Genomic DNA, 17,975 nt, shown 5'->3' on the forward strand with positions numbered 1-17,975 from the left:
TTCACATCATTTTGCTGAAACTAGTTTTGTCCGAACAGATTTTCACCCTCCTATCTTGTTGATCTGCTGCAGCCATATGCAGCGCTCTCTGAGGTCAGCAGACCAGATGCTTTCATAAGTCTCATTTAAAAAGACACTTTTATTCCCAGGCTGTTGACATTGTGTGAGTTGATTTTAACTTTTCTATATTCTATAATGTTAGTCATTTAGTTCTTATATTTACCTATTTGGATCTATGTATTTTATCCTGCGTTTTTTGCTTTTTTTGTTTTGCTGAACAGCACTTCGGTTGGCCTTGTTGCTGTTTTAAGTGCTTTATAAATAAAGTGATTTGATATGAAAGGCCTGTTGGGTCACATGTTGTTTTTCATGTAATTACTTGTAATCGTCAAGCTTTGTGATTACAATAAATATACATTATCTGAGAAAGAAGGAGCATATTTTATGTATTGATGAAATAGCTAAACTGAAGACTGAACCATGAATTGTCTGACAAAAACTAAATAATGAGAGAATAGTTTTATCACTTGGATCAACATGAGCTTTATTTCATCTCTTGACTTGATTAAAGTTTGTTTTCATCACATAAATAAAATAGAACTGGATTCCATCATTCATCTGTTTCAGCCCTGCTGCATTTTCCTCCATCCTCCTCTTCACCTCGTCGTGTTTATGGCTTTTATTTCTGTTCATTTTTCATTCTTTCATATCATCCTCCTTTTGTCTCCTCCCTTTCTTTTTTATTCCTCTCTGTGATTTATGATTAATCAATCCATCTCTGTTTCAGTTTTTGTCTCTCCACGTCTCTTACTGCATCACCACAGAGTAGATGTGCTGAAGCAGAGCTAAAAATTTTAATTCTCTTTTATTTCCCAAAGTGCTTTTTGTTTGACGATATCGGAGCGGCTTTTCATCTGCTCTGTTTTATTTTTTGGACCAAATTTCATTAAACAGGTTTTGTTCAATGAAGTGCGTGAGAATTGGGGTTGACCTCGTCATGTTGTCTTTGTTTTGTTTTTTTTAGGTGGTGAGATTAAGAAGCTTTTTCATTTTTGTTCCACTCATGAAATCCTCTGCTCTCATGTGGATGAAGCTCTTCTCTTGTGCTCACTCTCATATTCAGCTCCCGCCTGGATCTGAACTGTTAATCTTTACGTCAGGACGCCGATGATGTCGAAGTAAAGTTTCCCACCTCAAGGAATTTTTGTTCGTGACAGCGCGTTAATGTCAAATAGATATTTTGGTTGTTTTCTTTATCTGACCAGTTTTTATTAAAGCAAGGTCTGAAACAAATATAATTATATATCCGTCAACAAACCATCCATCCATCCATCCATCCATCCATCCATCCATCCATCCATCCATCCATCCATCCATCCATCCATCCATCCATCCATCCATCCTTTTCATGAAGATCTTTAGACTTTATTTCCTTATGGTTTTTCTGGTTTGCTTCCTGATCTTGTTTATAGTCTTTACCCGCTGCACACAGCAGGTTTCTGTCACATTGTTCCTGTTGGGCAGTTTTTATTCTGTAATTGATTTTAAAAAAATCCAAGATTTTCATTAAAGTCTCTAAACTAATACAGCGGTAATCACGTACAATGTTAAAGTTCTTTGATTTTACAGTATTTGCCACAGTTTTTGGATTGTGCTGTATAAATAAAAGTGACTTGACGTTTAACGCCCCCGCCATATTTTTTGTTGACTTTCTGGACTTATTAAGTCCGTGACATTCAGTTCAACCCATTTTAGTTTTGTTCAACATCTATCCCCTAAAAAGTCATCCATTATTTTTTCCACTCTACATTTTTCTAATTTATTTAAATCACATAAAAACCCACCATCTTTGTTTTGTGTACTTATCTTACCCCTCGCTGACCCCTTTTCATTCTGTCTACAGTTCAGTTAAGAAATCTCTGTTTTCATCCAGTCGCTCTAACGGTTTTGGAGAAATGTAAAGTACCACATAAAGATCTTTTTTTCTGTATAATCGAATTAGCAGCTCTGTTTGAAGTCCCCTCCATTTTAACTCTGAACATGCCAGAGGCAGGAGAGATTAGCCGCCGCTCTGCTCCGAGGACTTTTTTGTGCTACTTCGACCTCAGCTGCTCCCAGTCGAGCAGTTTTGATGGACTCAGAGCAGAACCACCTGTTTGCTGATGGTGACAGTAAAACATCAAGAACAATACGGTCAGTACTAGATTCCTGTTGTAGCGGGCAGGTCAGCTCAGTCCTCGTTCAAACAGCCTGTCGGTGGGATGTTTTTACCTCCAGGCCAGGCATGCCATTTGGACAGCTGTTCTGGCCAGCCAGCTGTCACTGTGCAGGAAATTAATGATTGGTCCGTTTTGTCCTGTGGTGACGAGTGTAGAAGCAGGTCCTAACAGCAGCAGGGGGCAATCAAAGCTGTCTGTGCTGGTGGTGTTTATTTACGTCATGCTGTTGGGTAACACTGTACTGAATGAGCAGCTTGAGTTTTGCTGGCTTCATGTTAGAACATCAGCGAGGTGAGTGTATTTTTTTAAAAAACAAATCTTTTAATTTATTGTGTGAATGCTGATTCAGCAAATCACACACAGTATCTCCATCTGCTCTCCATCAGTGACCTTTGAATGTTTTAATCATAAACACTCTGACCTCTTCCATCGCTGACATTTACAGTACGACCTACTATTTTGATCTGTGGTGCATTCAAATATTCATTCAACCTTTATTTATAAAGGTTAGTCTCACTGAGTCACAAGGACTCGTTTTCAAGAGAGACCTGTTTTAGACAAGCAACATATAAAGTACAGAGAACAATAAGCAACAATAAAATGCAATTAAAATAAAAATACTAAAAAAAATAACATTTTGCTTTGACATTGATCTTATTAATTGTTTAAAATCCCTTAAAGAAATCAAAGTAGACAGCTTCAGATTATGTTGCAGGAGCTGAGTAGGAAAAGGCCTTTTTTGCCAAGTTCAATCTGCACTGAGGGAACACTGCAGGTAATGATGGGCTGAGAGCGCACGCTGTAACTGCACTGACGGCGTGACATGGGAGATATAAAAAGGTAGCAGACCAAGGAGTGATTTTACAGATGAAAATGAACCAGTGTGCGAGCCTACATGTATATAATGATGACCACCTAACCAAGGAGTACAGAGTGCAGTGATGGCTACAATAGTTACAGCTAGTTATGAGTCTTAGCACACCATGGTAGACAGCATCCAACATCTGTAAGGAGCTGGCGGCTCATTCATGTAAATAATATCACCATAACCAAAAGCTGGCAGGAAAGTTGCAGCTACAAGGTATTTTCTGGCATTCAGAGACCAGATCTATTTCTGAAAAAGAAACCCAGTTTTAATTTCCGTTTCTTTATCAAAAGAGAGTGTGCATCAATTAAAATTCCCAAATATTTGTAAAAATCCACAAACTCAATAGAACGCCATGCATGAATGAGATATGAGGAAGGACTACTGGTACCAACTTCCTATTTGAAAACAGCGTCCCCTTGGTTTTATCAGCATTAAGCACCAGTTTGAGATGGAGCAAGTCTGACTGAATGATGTCAAATACAGACTGTAGAAGCTGGAAGACCTTGGCAGCTGTGTTCACTTGACAATAAACCACTGTATCGTCGGCATAGAGATGTACAGTAAGGAGACATCAGGAATGTTTTGACCTACATTACTTTTATAAATTGTAAAGATAGTGAGTCCTAAAAATGAGCATTGTGGCACACCATTGTTGACAGTTAAATAGCTAGAAGAAGTACCATTGTGTTAAACACATTGCTTTCGACCTGAGGGATAATTAGAAAACCATCCAATAGTGTGGTCTGAGAAACGAGTATCTGGGAGCTTATGGCATAAGATGTCATGATCTACAGTATTGAAAGCTTTGGACAGGTATAAAGTGCGGCACAGTAATCCTTAGAATCCAGTGCTGCAACCATTAGCTCCATTACTTCTGCAGAGATTCACATGACTTCACATTTACATTTTCCATCCAACCTTTATCCTTCCTTTCTGACCTCTGCCTTTTCTCCCTTTCTTTCCTCGTGGGTATGTACTCCTCAAAGTATTGCATTTCTCTAGTTGTTTCATGCCTGAGAACATGTTTCTGAATTCTGAGCAACCTCTGACATTGAGAGCAGGGAAGAGTGATGTAACTGGCAGGGAAAGAAAAATTAAGCACTTTGTATGAAATAGGCATGACTTTCACAAATGAAACCAGCATATTAAGAGTTCTTTGCTGGTTTGGTAACACCTTTTTTATAAGGCTTTTGACTTTTTTCTTACAATTATATTGTTGATATGGGCATTAATAATTTTTTTGACAACAATTTTTGTATGTGTCAAATTCACGATTGGAAAAAAACACGACAGCAGCGTCTCATTCAGTTTCGCAATATTCCTAAATAAAAACAATCAATGAGTGAATAAAAGTTGTTAGTTGTCTAATTGAGCAAAGTCTTTATTTGAAAACTTAAATGGGACTCACATTTTTTTTTGACTCATGAAAGGTTTTCGTGTTCTTCCGAACAGAATTTCAATTAAATTAAATTCAGTTCAGTTTATTTATATAGCGCCAAGTCCCAACAGAAGTCATCTCAGGGCACTGAACCGAAACATTCATATACATTATAAAAGCTAATTAAAGTTATCTATCTAAGGAAGGAAGCCAGAAGAAGCCAGAACTGAATCAAAGATGAATAAATAAAAAAGAAAACTCATTAAATGTTTCTTATTTTAACCATAAGCTCTCATTTTTTGTCACAAAAGTAAGTTTGCAGATGACGTGTATGCCAACTGTGCAAAACACCTGTAATTAGCAAGAAAAAAAAAAGAAGAAAAATCTTATTTAAACTTCATTTATTAAAGCATCTCACATTTTCCCTTCATTAGTACACATCATGTGTCCACATGTCTCGTGTGTCTCTTCCATTCTTCGATGAAAACAAGTTGATTTTGTTCCTGGTAGGAACAACCTTGAAGAAGGTTTTGAATAAGTCTGAAAATCTGTCCATCAAAACTGGACTTTGAAGTTTGCATTCATGAATAATGGCTGTCAGCCTAACTGTGTGTTTACAGGCGAACAAAGTTCATTCAGATTCCGACAAAAGGAAGAGAAATCAGACGTAGACGCACGGAGACAGTTTCTAAACAAACACATGACAAGATTGGCATAAAGACAGGGCAGATGCTTAGTCACAACACACACACTATTTTCAGTGTGTGGCTAAAGAAAAGCAAAACTACAGACAGGAACGTTAATAGGAAGGAAAACAGGCTCGAAAAGCTTGGAGATTTATTTTTTCAGTGCAAGAACAGGTTCGGGCTCATGCTGCTGCAGATAAAAATGGACTAAATAAAGACCTGGAGCTTCATTTGATTTGTTCTGACAGGTTAAACTCTGATGACTCATTTATATCTGTCTCATGTTGATGCTCTGTGAGGGTCCGGATCGAACAGCTTCATAAAAACCTTCAGACTGAGGCACAGTGATGGAGTCCACCTGATGAAGTAACTCCAAAATAGACATATACCAAAATATATATGTTCAAGACATTCCACACACACGCATCACAGACTCATCGGTTCGCTCACGCATGCTCACGTCTGTGCACTTTATTAACTCATTCCATACCTGTGTAAACACAGTAAATAAGGCACATTACTGATGACTGCTGTTAGAATTTTCCACGTCACTTGAGGTGCTGGTCTGCTCCATTCCTCTCCTTTCTACACAGGACCCTGGCCGGCATCAACAAACCCAGCGTCGAATTCAGCGGGTCTCCCAACTATCTGTCTGATCAAAATTAATGCTGCGCCTCTTTTAAATGTGCTGCTGTCTGACAGCTAAATATTATTTCATACATAGCCTGGTTGTGAGTGTCACTTCCGGGACAAATAAATAAATAAATAAATCTGTACTGGGACGGTGGGACCGGAAGCACGATCCGTACAGTGCACCGGTAGTCTGGGCACAGGAGTGGTGCGCCCAGAATCTTCCTATCTCTTGTAATGAAGAGGAGCTAACTGCGCATGAACAACTTTTAATGAAAGTCTATGGGCTAAGATTCTTGCACCCATAGGGCAGAAATATGTCACCAATCAGAGACAACGTTTTTGAAATAAACAACTTAACTCATCATTAACTATAAAATATTTACCTTACACAACTAAAAAAATATATACATATATTTAAAAATATTTTAATTTTATTATTTCATTTAATTTTTTAAGTCTTCAATGTAATATAGTGAGTAGTGTGAGTGGTGGGGCGGCACCCTAGCACCCCCTATTGAGCAGCCGCCACTATTCAACATTAAATTATAACTGGCTCAGTTTGAACTTAGTCTGTGCGTGAAATTGCTTTGTTGCATTTTATGACACACATCCTCTGGGAGCAGCTCACCAACCACCTGACCTGTTGGCTATGGAGCAGTTAGAGGGGGGTTAAGGTGTGAGATGGGGTGATTTGTACCATTTTGTAGACTGTTTAATGCGAGGAGCAGATCTTAAACCTCAATATGACACTCTGAGGTCTGCGTCCCATCTGTGCGCTACAGTCGTGTGTTTTGTTGTGTGGAGTTGGCCTAGTTTTACTAACTGCCGCTGCTGATGCTAAGACAGTCTTGAATCTGTTCTCTTCCATTTTTTTCTTTATATTACAAATCAATTTATTCAGTATTTCTGTTTGATGGTGAATCTCATCCCACTTGAAGTCATTAAGTAGTTTAAAGTCTTGCATAAAAACCAGTTAAAATAAGCCATTGTTCATTTGTTTCTCATTTTCGTGTTGGGCTTTTCATGTTTTTTGTTTTTTAAAATCCTTTGGCACAAAGATGAGCCCTTCCACCCTCCAGCTGTGGAGCAGCAGCTTCAACTTGAGGGCAAACTCTCCATCACAGTCTCCGACACACAATCCATCTGCTGCAGCTCCTGAGACTGTCGCTGCGTGCGCCTCTGGGCGTTGTGCGTGACGGTGAAATGACGAACTCCGTGTCTTAATTAGGATGAAATCACTTCACAGGGTACGAACACAGATTCAGTCATGGACTCTCTCATGCACACGATAACAGCTAATGTGCGTGTTCATGCAGTGATATTGTTTATTAAAAACATACTTATGAAAAGTATGAACACTTTTAGTCGAGCTTCTTTCTCCTTGTTTGTTTCAAACAAACTGTGCACACATAAAGTGTTTTATTCAGCACTCACACTGTTATTTTTCAGTTTTTATTTTTCCAAACTTTTTTTTATTTTTTTTTAACTACTCCTGCATAAGTTTAGCCATTTATATAAAATCATTTTGTTCTTCCAGGTGATGGTTGTTATGACGTTTGGCTTTTTTTTAACTTTTAAACTTTTCAAAATATTTTATTTAATTCACGAGTAGTTTCCCTTTAAAAATACATAGAGATATATATTTTTAATTATTTAAAAAACATGTTCACTTAAACTGCTTCAGCAAACTGTCTCTGTCTTCTTTAGCTACTTTGAGCTACTGTTCTGCTACTTTTAGCTTCAGGCTACATTTGTCATACTTTTATTTACATTCAGTTTTTAGCACTGTTTAATACAAAGAAAGCACAAAATGCTCTTTTATTTAATATCTGTAGTGAATATTTGGTTTTGTATCACTCCAATGTCTAATTCTTATAACAAATGATTATAGACGTTGTTGTCCGTTAAACTGGAGTGGTCCTGGTATGTTTCTTATGTGACATCACTTAATGTACCTCCATAACTTTCCATGTACTTTCCAGGAAGTAAAGCTCAGACTTCCCTTCTACAGTCTTTAGAGCAGCTCTGTCTCACGCTGCACTTCCACCCATCCCTCCTTATGAGCTTATGGTTTTAACACAAGGTTAAATTGTGCAATAAGTTTCGTACACATCCATATACTGCAGCAGTGATGTGTAATACATCAACACAAGTTCTGCAAAATGCAGCAAGATCTGCGTTAAAGCTCAGGATCATTTACAAGAAGAAGATCCGTTAGGAGAAAGAATGGATGAAAATGCTTTTTTTATTTTTTCTTGTCACACACTGTTTTCATGGTTTCTTGTAAAACCATAAAAGCTGTTAACGTGGTTCATTACTCCACAGATGATGGTTTGTGCAAAGTGCTTCTGAATTTCCAAATCTAAAGAAATACCAGGCTCAGCTTCATCGTTTGTTTACACGTTTATTCCCTGATCTTTAATGAATCCTCACAGATTTACTGTTCAGGTTTTCAGCTCATCTTGGTTCTTTAACCTTATATAATAATAGTAAAAAAATGGAGGATAGAAATATATTGGTATTATTTCATGAGAAAGGGTGCTAATAACTAAAATAAAATACATAATGACAACTTGTTCATGCACTGATGTAGCAGAAATTAATTCCAAGTGGAATATAAAAGGAGGCCTTCAGAAACTGAAGACTTGAAAACCTGCTGAGTTGTTGACTTTTAAATATTTCCATTTTAGTTCCGCTGATCCTTTTACACCTGAACCTGTTATAGCATATCTGTAAAACTCAAAACCAAGGTGGCAAAAGTGTTATCTTTATTTGGTTAATTTTAATATATTAATACAAACATTGTTTACTGTTAAGTGGAATAATGACCGCCTGAGAACAAAAGGGAGCACAGATAATGATTTCACAGTAAACAGAAGTTTAGATTTTCAGCACTGAACGCAGTTCATCAGAAAAAACCAGAACACTTTGAGATGCAGAAAAAGCTTCAAGGGTAGAGAAAGTGAAACTTAATGACGCCTGAATCTTGTCTGTAACTCTCCTGCAAATAATACGTTTCTAGTTGTCTTCCCAGGCATGATGAAAATATGCATCAGGACGTTTTAGTCATGTTTTTATTCTTAAAATCTATTATAAACTAGAGGATTTAGAACATGCAGTTAGGTGAGATAATGCACAGAATAGATATAAAAACAAAGCTTCTGACCACATGTAAGATTAATTTTTTTATGGAAGGTTTATAAAAGAGAATGCAATATGTCTCAGAAGATACGACAAACTTCACAGGCGAGGACCGGACCGATGTCAAGTGAACATAAAAAAAGATTTTTGGCGCTCATCAGGAGCAGCAGCAGTAACTGACTGCGGCATTATCACATTATGTTTGCATGTGGATAGCAGAAAGATGATTTTACATTCAGCAGATCCATCTAACGGCGCTTTTTAACTAACTTTATCCTGTTCCAGCTCCTTCTTCCTTATCTGAGCAGCTTCAAGGCAGGGGGAGGGGCTGAACCTGTCCAGGTCTTCCATAGGGCTGATTTGATTAGCAATTTTGGGGTGAAAATACATTTAAATATCTTAAACTGTTCGTAAGAGGCTGTTTTTAAATGCTGGTAATTTAGGTTTAGGTTGGCAGAAATAAATCTAAAGATCTCTGCTCTCTCAACACTTGTAGTGAAAGGAGGTTTGTCACAAAGATTTATCTGTTGGAGACTAAACTGACTCATAATAGTGAGAACAGATGAATTTCCTGTTGTAGTCTCTGAATTCTACGCGTTTGTGTCCATCGAGCTGTGCAGCTGCGTATAAATGTCCAGTTTTTGATACTTGCAGCCCGTTTTTGTGAACATGGCATTCCTGGTTGCGCACATTATTTTTGTTTTTCACATTTTCCCACTTCGTTCCTTCAGTTTGACCTCGGTGGGACTCTGGAACACGGATTAATTGCTGAATCGAAGTATATAAGAGTCAAATGTAAATGAGTCCCCGAGGCTCAGTGGGATTAATCTGTATAAATAAAGGTTGAATGGATGAATTTGAATCAGATCAAACTATTGCTTGAAAAAAATCCTGTCAAGGAAAAATAGAGCAGTGAAGAAATGACACACACGGTATAGAATATCTAATTTCTATATGAAAAACTCCTTGTTATAAACTTCCAGTCAAAGATGAGCTGTACTGAGCTGAGCTGTGTTACTGCCTCAACAGATGTAAGTTATTTGTCAAACTACTGACCCAATCTGCTGGATAAACTAAAAACCAAAACCATCTGGACAGAGCAGCATTAATCCCTTTGTGTTCACTTCATGTACGCTTGTTCCTCTCCTTGATTTATCTCCAGTCTCCTCTGGAGATCTCGCAGCATCCAGCGCCCAAGTGATGGAAAACGGTAATTGCACGTTTAGAGTGGAACAATTATTTAAAAAAAATCTGTTTGTTTAAAACACTTTTTTGTTGCACATTCAGAGTCGCATCTTTCATCTTTCTATGTTCTGGCTCAGTTTTCAACACACTGGACCGAATTAAAACCGAACCCAGAACATAAATATAAAGTTACAATCCTATTTGTAGTTTGTAAAGTCTTTGACATCCGTGACGATTAAACGTTTTACGGTCTTATTCGATGAGAAAATAAAATGGATTCAAGAAACGTCTTTCCAAAAAGTTTCTTTTAACAATGAATCACAATCATCAGAATGTAGTTTAACAGATTTATTCACAAAGAACTCGGTTTAACCCCCCACTCAACTCCAATGATGGTGATATTTGATCAACAACGCGATGATGTCACTCCAGCACAGCATCCTGTGAGTGATTCATGTTTCTCTTCAACAACATGAAGACAGGCTCTTGTTTTTAGCCTTAAAATATATATATTTTTATGGTTCTGATTAAGAAATCTTTGGATCTGACGTCACTCAGCGAAGAAGTGTAGATCATGATGCATAAATGAGGTTTTCAGAAGTGATGAAGCCTGTCAGCTTCCATCGAACTCAACTTTATTGATACAGCTTTTTTTTTTCAAACACAACACAAAGATTAGAAAAGCAAACAGAAATACTTTATTCACTAATCGCCAATCTCTGTGTTTAGGATTTTTTCTTTAAATGTTAAAACTGATTTTTATTAAAGGAGAATTCCTTGGAGGAGTGCATGTCGCCTGTCGTCTTGCGTGAAGTTTCAAACAAAGAGCTCATGCAGACTTTGACTCTGATCTTCTACAACAGATCTGAGCTCAATCTCGTCAAAACTGATTGAGTCGTAGCCATTTTTGTTTTTAAAGTGAAATAAATGTAGCAGCTTTATGAATTGTGTTGAATTTTTAAAAGTTAATTTACTTCCTGAGAGTCTCATTAAAAGTGGTTCAGAAGATATTTTGCTGACAGACGAACACGTGCACACGGACCCGGACACTTGAGACGTTCAGTCAAGCTTTTATGACGACACGGCTTCACAGTTAATTTTATTTCATGATCATTTATAACCATAACATTTTTTTTTATTTAATTGATCGAATGCTGCCTGAGTAATTTCTTAAATGAAGATTTAACAAATAATTCAAATTTATTTAGACTTTTCAAGAGAATAACCTTTTTTATAACTGAAAATGTTGCATTTTCATTTGGTTCGGGAAATTAAAAATATAAAACATTAGCTTTGGTGGAGGTTTAATTAGGACTTTTAGTTTTTAGGATTATTAAAAAAATAATAATAATAAATTGATGAAAGTGTTAAAGATTTTACCAAAGGAGAAGCGAAGCCCAACTCTGAAGTGTTCATTTAACATTTCAACCGGTGAATTATTGTTTGTTTGTAGGTTTTTAAAGTTTTTCTTCTTGGCAGTCAGAAAACAAAGCAGCGATCTGCAGAAATGAGAAATTTATTTCAGGGATTATTTGACAGTTTTTAGGTTTGGACGCGCAGAACGTCCACATTTAATATGTCAGATAACTTTGCATGTGTGAACGTCTTCTGTACTCGATTGTGAGTGAAACAAAGACGTCTACACAAAACAGGAAAAATAAAGGAGACAACTGTTTTAACAGATTATTTCATGTGGAGCTTTCGGCCCAGTCTGCACTGTTGACTGGCGTCTTCCCACACACGACTCAAAGTGTGCAACCCTAAAACACTCGCACTGCAAAATAAAATAAAATCAAACTAAAATATCTGCAGTCTACAAAATTTAGTTGTTTTTTTAAAATACGTGAACTGAATTACTCTTGTATAATTTGACCAAGAAACTAAAATATTCAACCTTTATTTATACTGGTTAGTCTCATTGAGCCTCAAGGACTCATTTACAAGAGAGACCTGTTTTAAACGAAGAATGATGACAACAGTAGACGACAATGACAACAACAGACCATCTTTAAAAAAGGCATTTAAATTAAAATAAATACATAAATTAATGGAAGCAAATGATGTTTTTTAAAAAAAAAACTGTTAAAGCCCCAAAACAGGCCAAAAACGGTGTTAAAACTAAATGGAGCAAAATCCTAGATAAAACCTGGAAGTGGTAAAAATGATAAAAAGGCAAAAGTAGGTGAACAACAGCTAAAAATACGTAGAAAAGGCCAGCTAAAAGTGGTAAGTCCAAATGTAGCAGAATAGTAACTATAATTAGGAAATTGGTAAATAAAATGGCAATAGTTAAAAATTAATGGTAGCTCAAAGTATCAAAAGACTATAGCTAAAAGCTAAAAGTAGCTGAATGGTTGTAAAAAAAACAAAAAAACATGAAATAACAGTCAAAGACCTCAGAGTATTTCTATAAGGAAGATATCTGTAATTAAAGTTAGATCTTTTGAAAAGTACAAAAGTTACAGAAACCAAAAGTCGTTACTTCCATGTCAGGAAAGAGCTGAATGTTTTTGTTTATGAATAGCTAAAACAGCTCAAGGTATGCAGACATGGTTGTATTACAAAAATGTATAGATAAAAAACAGGAAACAATAGTGTGAACGCTGCATTCACACAAAAATGACGACTGAGTTTTCTTTAAAACTAAAGTGAATTGTTTTTTCAGGAAATTTTTTTAGTTTGTCTTTGAAATATACGAACGCTAACTGATACGCGCTTCAGTGTGCATCTATGTGTTATGTGAAGAGGTTCTGATAAAATGATTCTGATAAAACAAACTAAGTTTTGGTGAGTTTGACCAAATTCAAATGTCACAAAGTGGGAGTGCATTGTTGTTAGTGAAGATAAAATAAAAGGTTGAGAATGGAACTTTTTTTTATTTTTTTTTTACATAAAATTGGTTTTCTTCTGAAGTGCAGTCTCTTTGGTTGTCTGGAATCTTCTTATGACAGAAAACATTTATTTCTACCAACGTACAGAGCCAGTGAGAATGACAGAGTGGGGCCGTGGCCAAGTCTCTGTCAGCCAACAGACTCTCAAGGCCACCAACAATGATGGAGTGATAGAGATGACAACGGCTCAGCGACACATGGGGACAGAGAGGGGGGTGAGACCGACTCCTAAATGGTGACAATCACACACTGAGTGGCACTAATAATGGAGACAGAAGGCGTGACCATGATGAAGACAGAATGACAGCGACAGTCAACAACGTTGCTTTGTTCGTACAGAGACAGAATGTGACAGTGACACCGAGCCAAGGTCAGAGAGGGATGTGTGCAAACAGTCGCGCTGCCTGGAGGCATAAAGTTTGTTCTTTCCTGTCAAAGTATCAGAAAGTGATCAGTAATGGCAACATCAGTCTCAGAGTGCTAATGATTCCCAGAACAAGTGTTTGAAATAACATACTGTAACTATAGCCAGGGACAAAATCCCACCAACCAAACAATTAACCACCCCATTAACCAGCCAACCAAACAACTACCTACCTACCAACCGATTAAACAAGAACCCAATTAAAAACAACTACCCAATAAACCAGCCAACCAATTAACCAGCCAACCAAACACCTACCTACCTACCTACCTACCTACCTACCTACCTACCTACCTACCAATTAAACAAGAACCCAATTAAAAACAACTACTCAATAAACCAGCCAACCAATTAAACAACCAACCAACCAATCAACTAACCAACCAATCAACTAAAAAACCAACCTACCTAACCAATGAACCTACCTAGCTACTGTACTTACCTATACCTACCTACCTGCCAACCAATTAAACAACCACCTATTTAACCAACCAATTAAAAATATCCAATTAACAAATCACCCAATTACCCAACCAACCAGTTAAACAAACACCCAATTAACCAGCCAACCAAACAACCAACCAATTAAACAATCTACCTACCTACCTAACTACCAACCAACCAACCAACCAGCCAATTAAATAACCACCCATTTAGCTAAACAAACAAAAAAAAAACACCCAATTAACCAACCAACCAACTTACCTACAAACCAATTAGACAACCACCCTTTAACCAACTAATTAAAAAACAACCTATTAACCAACCGCCCAATTAACCAGCCAACCAAATCATCAAGATCTAAAACCATCAATGCTCTGAGCAGCTCTAATTTCCAAAGGCAGACCGTCCAACAACATCCACATAGAAAAGCTGCAGCTGCGTTTGAACCTGCAACCTTCTTTCTGTGAGCCGTGAGCTCTAAACGTGGCTCTGCCATGCCACTCTCTATACAAACCGTGACAAGCTTTTATTTGATTTTATTTAATTTTCCATTGTGGACACAACATTAGAGACAAAGTAAAGAGTGCATTTGTTGTCAGGATCGAACATCACTACCACGAGATGTTCGTCAGGATTTAAAGCACCAACTGTAATAACAGCCGAGCGCTAATTATACGGAGCGAGACCGTCACCAACGGAGAAGAGTCTGACCACACGCTGGTCAGAGAGTTTCTCCTCAGCCGGAGAGTGAAACAAGAGCATAAAACTTCTGTGACCTTCAGATCTCTCCAACACAGCAGGGTCTCCAGAAACAAGTGCAGACAGATTTTATGTTAAATCTTCTCCTGTGGCTTGTTCCACATTCAGAGTCGACTTCTGCAGCCTGAACTCACTTCTTCACACATTTCTGTCTGAATTAAACAGAAGAGAAAAATAAAAGTTTGGAACTGGGGTTGGATTTTTTTTTTTTAAAGCAATTTGACGTTTCGTTTTATCACATTTTTCAATTTGCCTGAATATATTTGGCACAACTTAAGAGCTGAAACACAAAATAGGCAATGTCGGTGAAAACAACAGTTCTAAAACATTCTGTAGGCGCATCAGATGAATAATAATCAAGGTGCTGCTACCATTAATGCTTTTATTTTTATTCATTATTTTTCTGTAAAATAAGCCAAGTCTACCTTTTTTGTTACTTGGTTGCTGCTACAAACCTTTAAAAACAGTTTCAGATCAGTATACAACCTGAAATGTTGGGACATTTTTACGAAAAGTCACTGATGTGTGTGTGTACGTGCACGTGTGTGTGTAATGTATGTATCATATTTGATCAAAAGGACCTCTTGTTGCCATGGAGATTTTCACACTTCTGCAATCTTGATGAATTGTTAATTATTCTAAACATTATGGCAAAGGTTCTGTATCCAAACAGTGTTTAATTAAAACTGAATTTATATTAAAAAACACTTTAGTTTCCCGCTCACAGACCGTGACAGTGACTGAACACAGAGCTCGCAGTAAATCCAACATGACTTGAACTTTGCCTCAGTTTCAGATTAACCGTCTAAAAGACACGAGCAGGAAAAGATGTTTATGGAGGAGAAAAGGCCAAGTGGTTGAGCTGCGTGGTTTAATAAATTAATCTAACCCGAGGTGAGAGTCAATCTTTCGGCGTGTGGCAGAGTCACTTCCAGTGACATCGATGCTGCAACAAGCTCCGACATCTGTTGTTCTCTGCGCATCGATGCAGTCATGAGGAATATTAACATCAGCGCCTGGTACGCTGGCGTCTGGATGTTTTCACTGATGGTAACGTCATACTGCTGTCGTTAGACAACCAGAATGTGACATTAGCGGGCATACAAGGTGGATTCTTTGTACATGCGTGGTGTGCCGGCAAATTCCTTAAACGTACATGGTTACATCCATCAGTAATAAATTATAGAAAACTTTCCTTTTAAAAAAAGAGTAGGAAATGTTTCATTTTGCTGCTTTTCATTTGTGACGATGCTCCTCAGGTGTCGGTGTAACAACTCGTTAGCTTCTTCCTAAGGATCTTATTTTTTCTTCTCTTTTCAGTCATCTGCAACTTCCGAGGCTCGGTGACTCAGGGTTTGGCTCTGGAGGTCGGAGAGACGGTTCAGATTTTGGAAAAATGTGAAGGTAAGACTTTTAGATTGAGATTTCTTTTTGTTCCAACAGCACACGAAACCACTACAGCCACCAGTAATAACACATAATACCGTCTGTGGTTGAACGTTAGAGATATTTTTCTTTAATGATGTTTGCATAAACAAACCAACAATAATAGCTTGGTGTACACATAAGTCCCAACTTTCTTCTTCTTGACAACAGAAAAAATACAAAATAAACTAATAACTGTGATTTATAAGAATTTTCCATAAAATTGTGTACACACTTCTTCAAATTGGCATTGCATTTTAAAATTGATCCAGCGTTGCATGTCAGAACACTCAACTCGTGTCCCTGGAATAAAAAAGGAATGAACCGGTGTTATGGTTCTCAGAATTACTTCTTTACTTTCAGTTTTTATAGTTTAGACCTCTCGAAGTTTCACGTCCTTAACCTCAACCTTTTAAGGCGGAGAGGGTCACATCTAGTAGGCGGATTATTCTACATTTAGAATATCACGGTCCCCAGATTAATACTGAAGCATGGAATTAAAAATAGACACAAACTTAGGCCTGACAGTCAGTCCCACCCAGAAACATCTGTAACATCTGCTTCAGTGATGTGCACTTAAAGGCGCTCTTGCGAACTGTAAAGTCAAACATGAAACGGTTCTCCTGAGTTATGTCAAATGGTGCATTTTGACAGAGGGTACTCCAGATGTATTTATGTAATTCACAAACGCTGGTTCACACTGATTGTAAACAGAATACTCCGCTGAATCGACCAAATAAACAGGAAAGTTTGAGTCACATGATGAACCTGTACGTATAGGCTAGTATAGGTTAGCTATAGTCTGTGTAGGGAAACAAATACGGTAGAACAAGTGTAGAATATCAAAGATATTTAGGTGAAATAAAAGAGTGAATGTGCTGCTAAATGGAAAATGAAATAAAAAAAGAGATTGCGAAAGACAACCATCAAGAATTTTCCTGAAATTGTCGGACTTCTCAAAAACGTTGACTCTTCCAGAGACGTCCCCATTGTTGACCCACTTTCAGTCCCTTCGTCTGTACACTGGGGAACTGGATTCTGGACTTCATGACCGACAGACCTCAGACTGTCAGGATCTGCAACATCGTCTCCTCCATCACCGTCAGCACTGGCTTGCCCCAGGGCTGCGTGCTGAGCCCCCTCCTGTTCACTCTGCTGCTTGGCTAGACACCCCAGCTGCCATATAGTGAAGTTTGTGGACGACACAACAGTAGTGGGACGCATCACGAACAATGATGAGTCCAAATGCAGAGAGGAGGTGGAACATCTGGTGCAGTGGTGCAGAGACAATAATCTCTGCATCATTGTGAAGAAGACCAAGGAGATGGTGGTGGATTTCAGAAGGGACAAGGATCCTCTTCATTCCGTACACATTGTAGGAGTAGCTGTGGAGGTGGTCTCCTGCTACAGGTACCTGGGGGTGCATATATCCAGTGACCTCACCTGGAGAGCCAACACTTCCTGCCTGGTCAAAAAGGCCCACCAGCATCTGTACTTCCTCAGGAAGCTGCGGAGAGCTGGACTTGGGAGCTCTGTCCTGAGGAGGTTCTATCGCTGTATGGTGGAGAGCGCTCTCTGCACCTGCATCACCGTGTGGCACAGCAGCTACACGGCTGCTGAGAGGATGGCTCTGCAGAGGGTGGTTAAGGCTGCACAGAAGACTGTGGGGAGCAGCCTTCCCACCACCTCGGACCTCTACACTTCACGATGCAGGGGGAGGGCGCTACGCTTCATGAAGGACTCCACTCATCCTGCACACAGTCTGTTCCAGCCCCTCCCCTCAAGCACACGGCTGAGGATCATTCAGAGCAAGACCACCAAGCTCAAAAACAGTTTCTTCCCTGCAGCTGTCAGACTGCTGAACTCGAGCTGCACTTAATTCAGCTTCATCTTACTCTTTTTAGCTTAATTTATTATATATA

The 17,975-nt window shown here is 38.2% G+C and overlaps 1 protein-coding gene across 1 annotated transcript in view; it reads left to right on the forward strand.

Moving 5' to 3' along the window:
• The window catches only part of LOC119412862 (dedicator of cytokinesis protein 3), a gene marked incomplete in the record, with an annotated part of 151,604 nt that overhangs the window by 42,582 nt on the left and 91,047 nt on the right, over nucleotides 1-17,975 (forward strand). The window contains 1 exon segment of the mRNA XM_037679897.1: nucleotides 15,949-16,032. Coding sequence (XP_037535825.1) covers nucleotides 15,949-16,032 — 84 coding nt within the window.

Source organism: Nematolebias whitei, chromosome 7 (genome assembly GCF_014905685.2).
Source record: "Nematolebias whitei isolate Nwh7 chromosome 7, NemWhi1, whole genome shotgun sequence".
Lineage (NCBI taxonomy): Eukaryota > Metazoa > Chordata > Actinopteri > Cyprinodontiformes > Rivulidae > Nematolebias > Nematolebias whitei.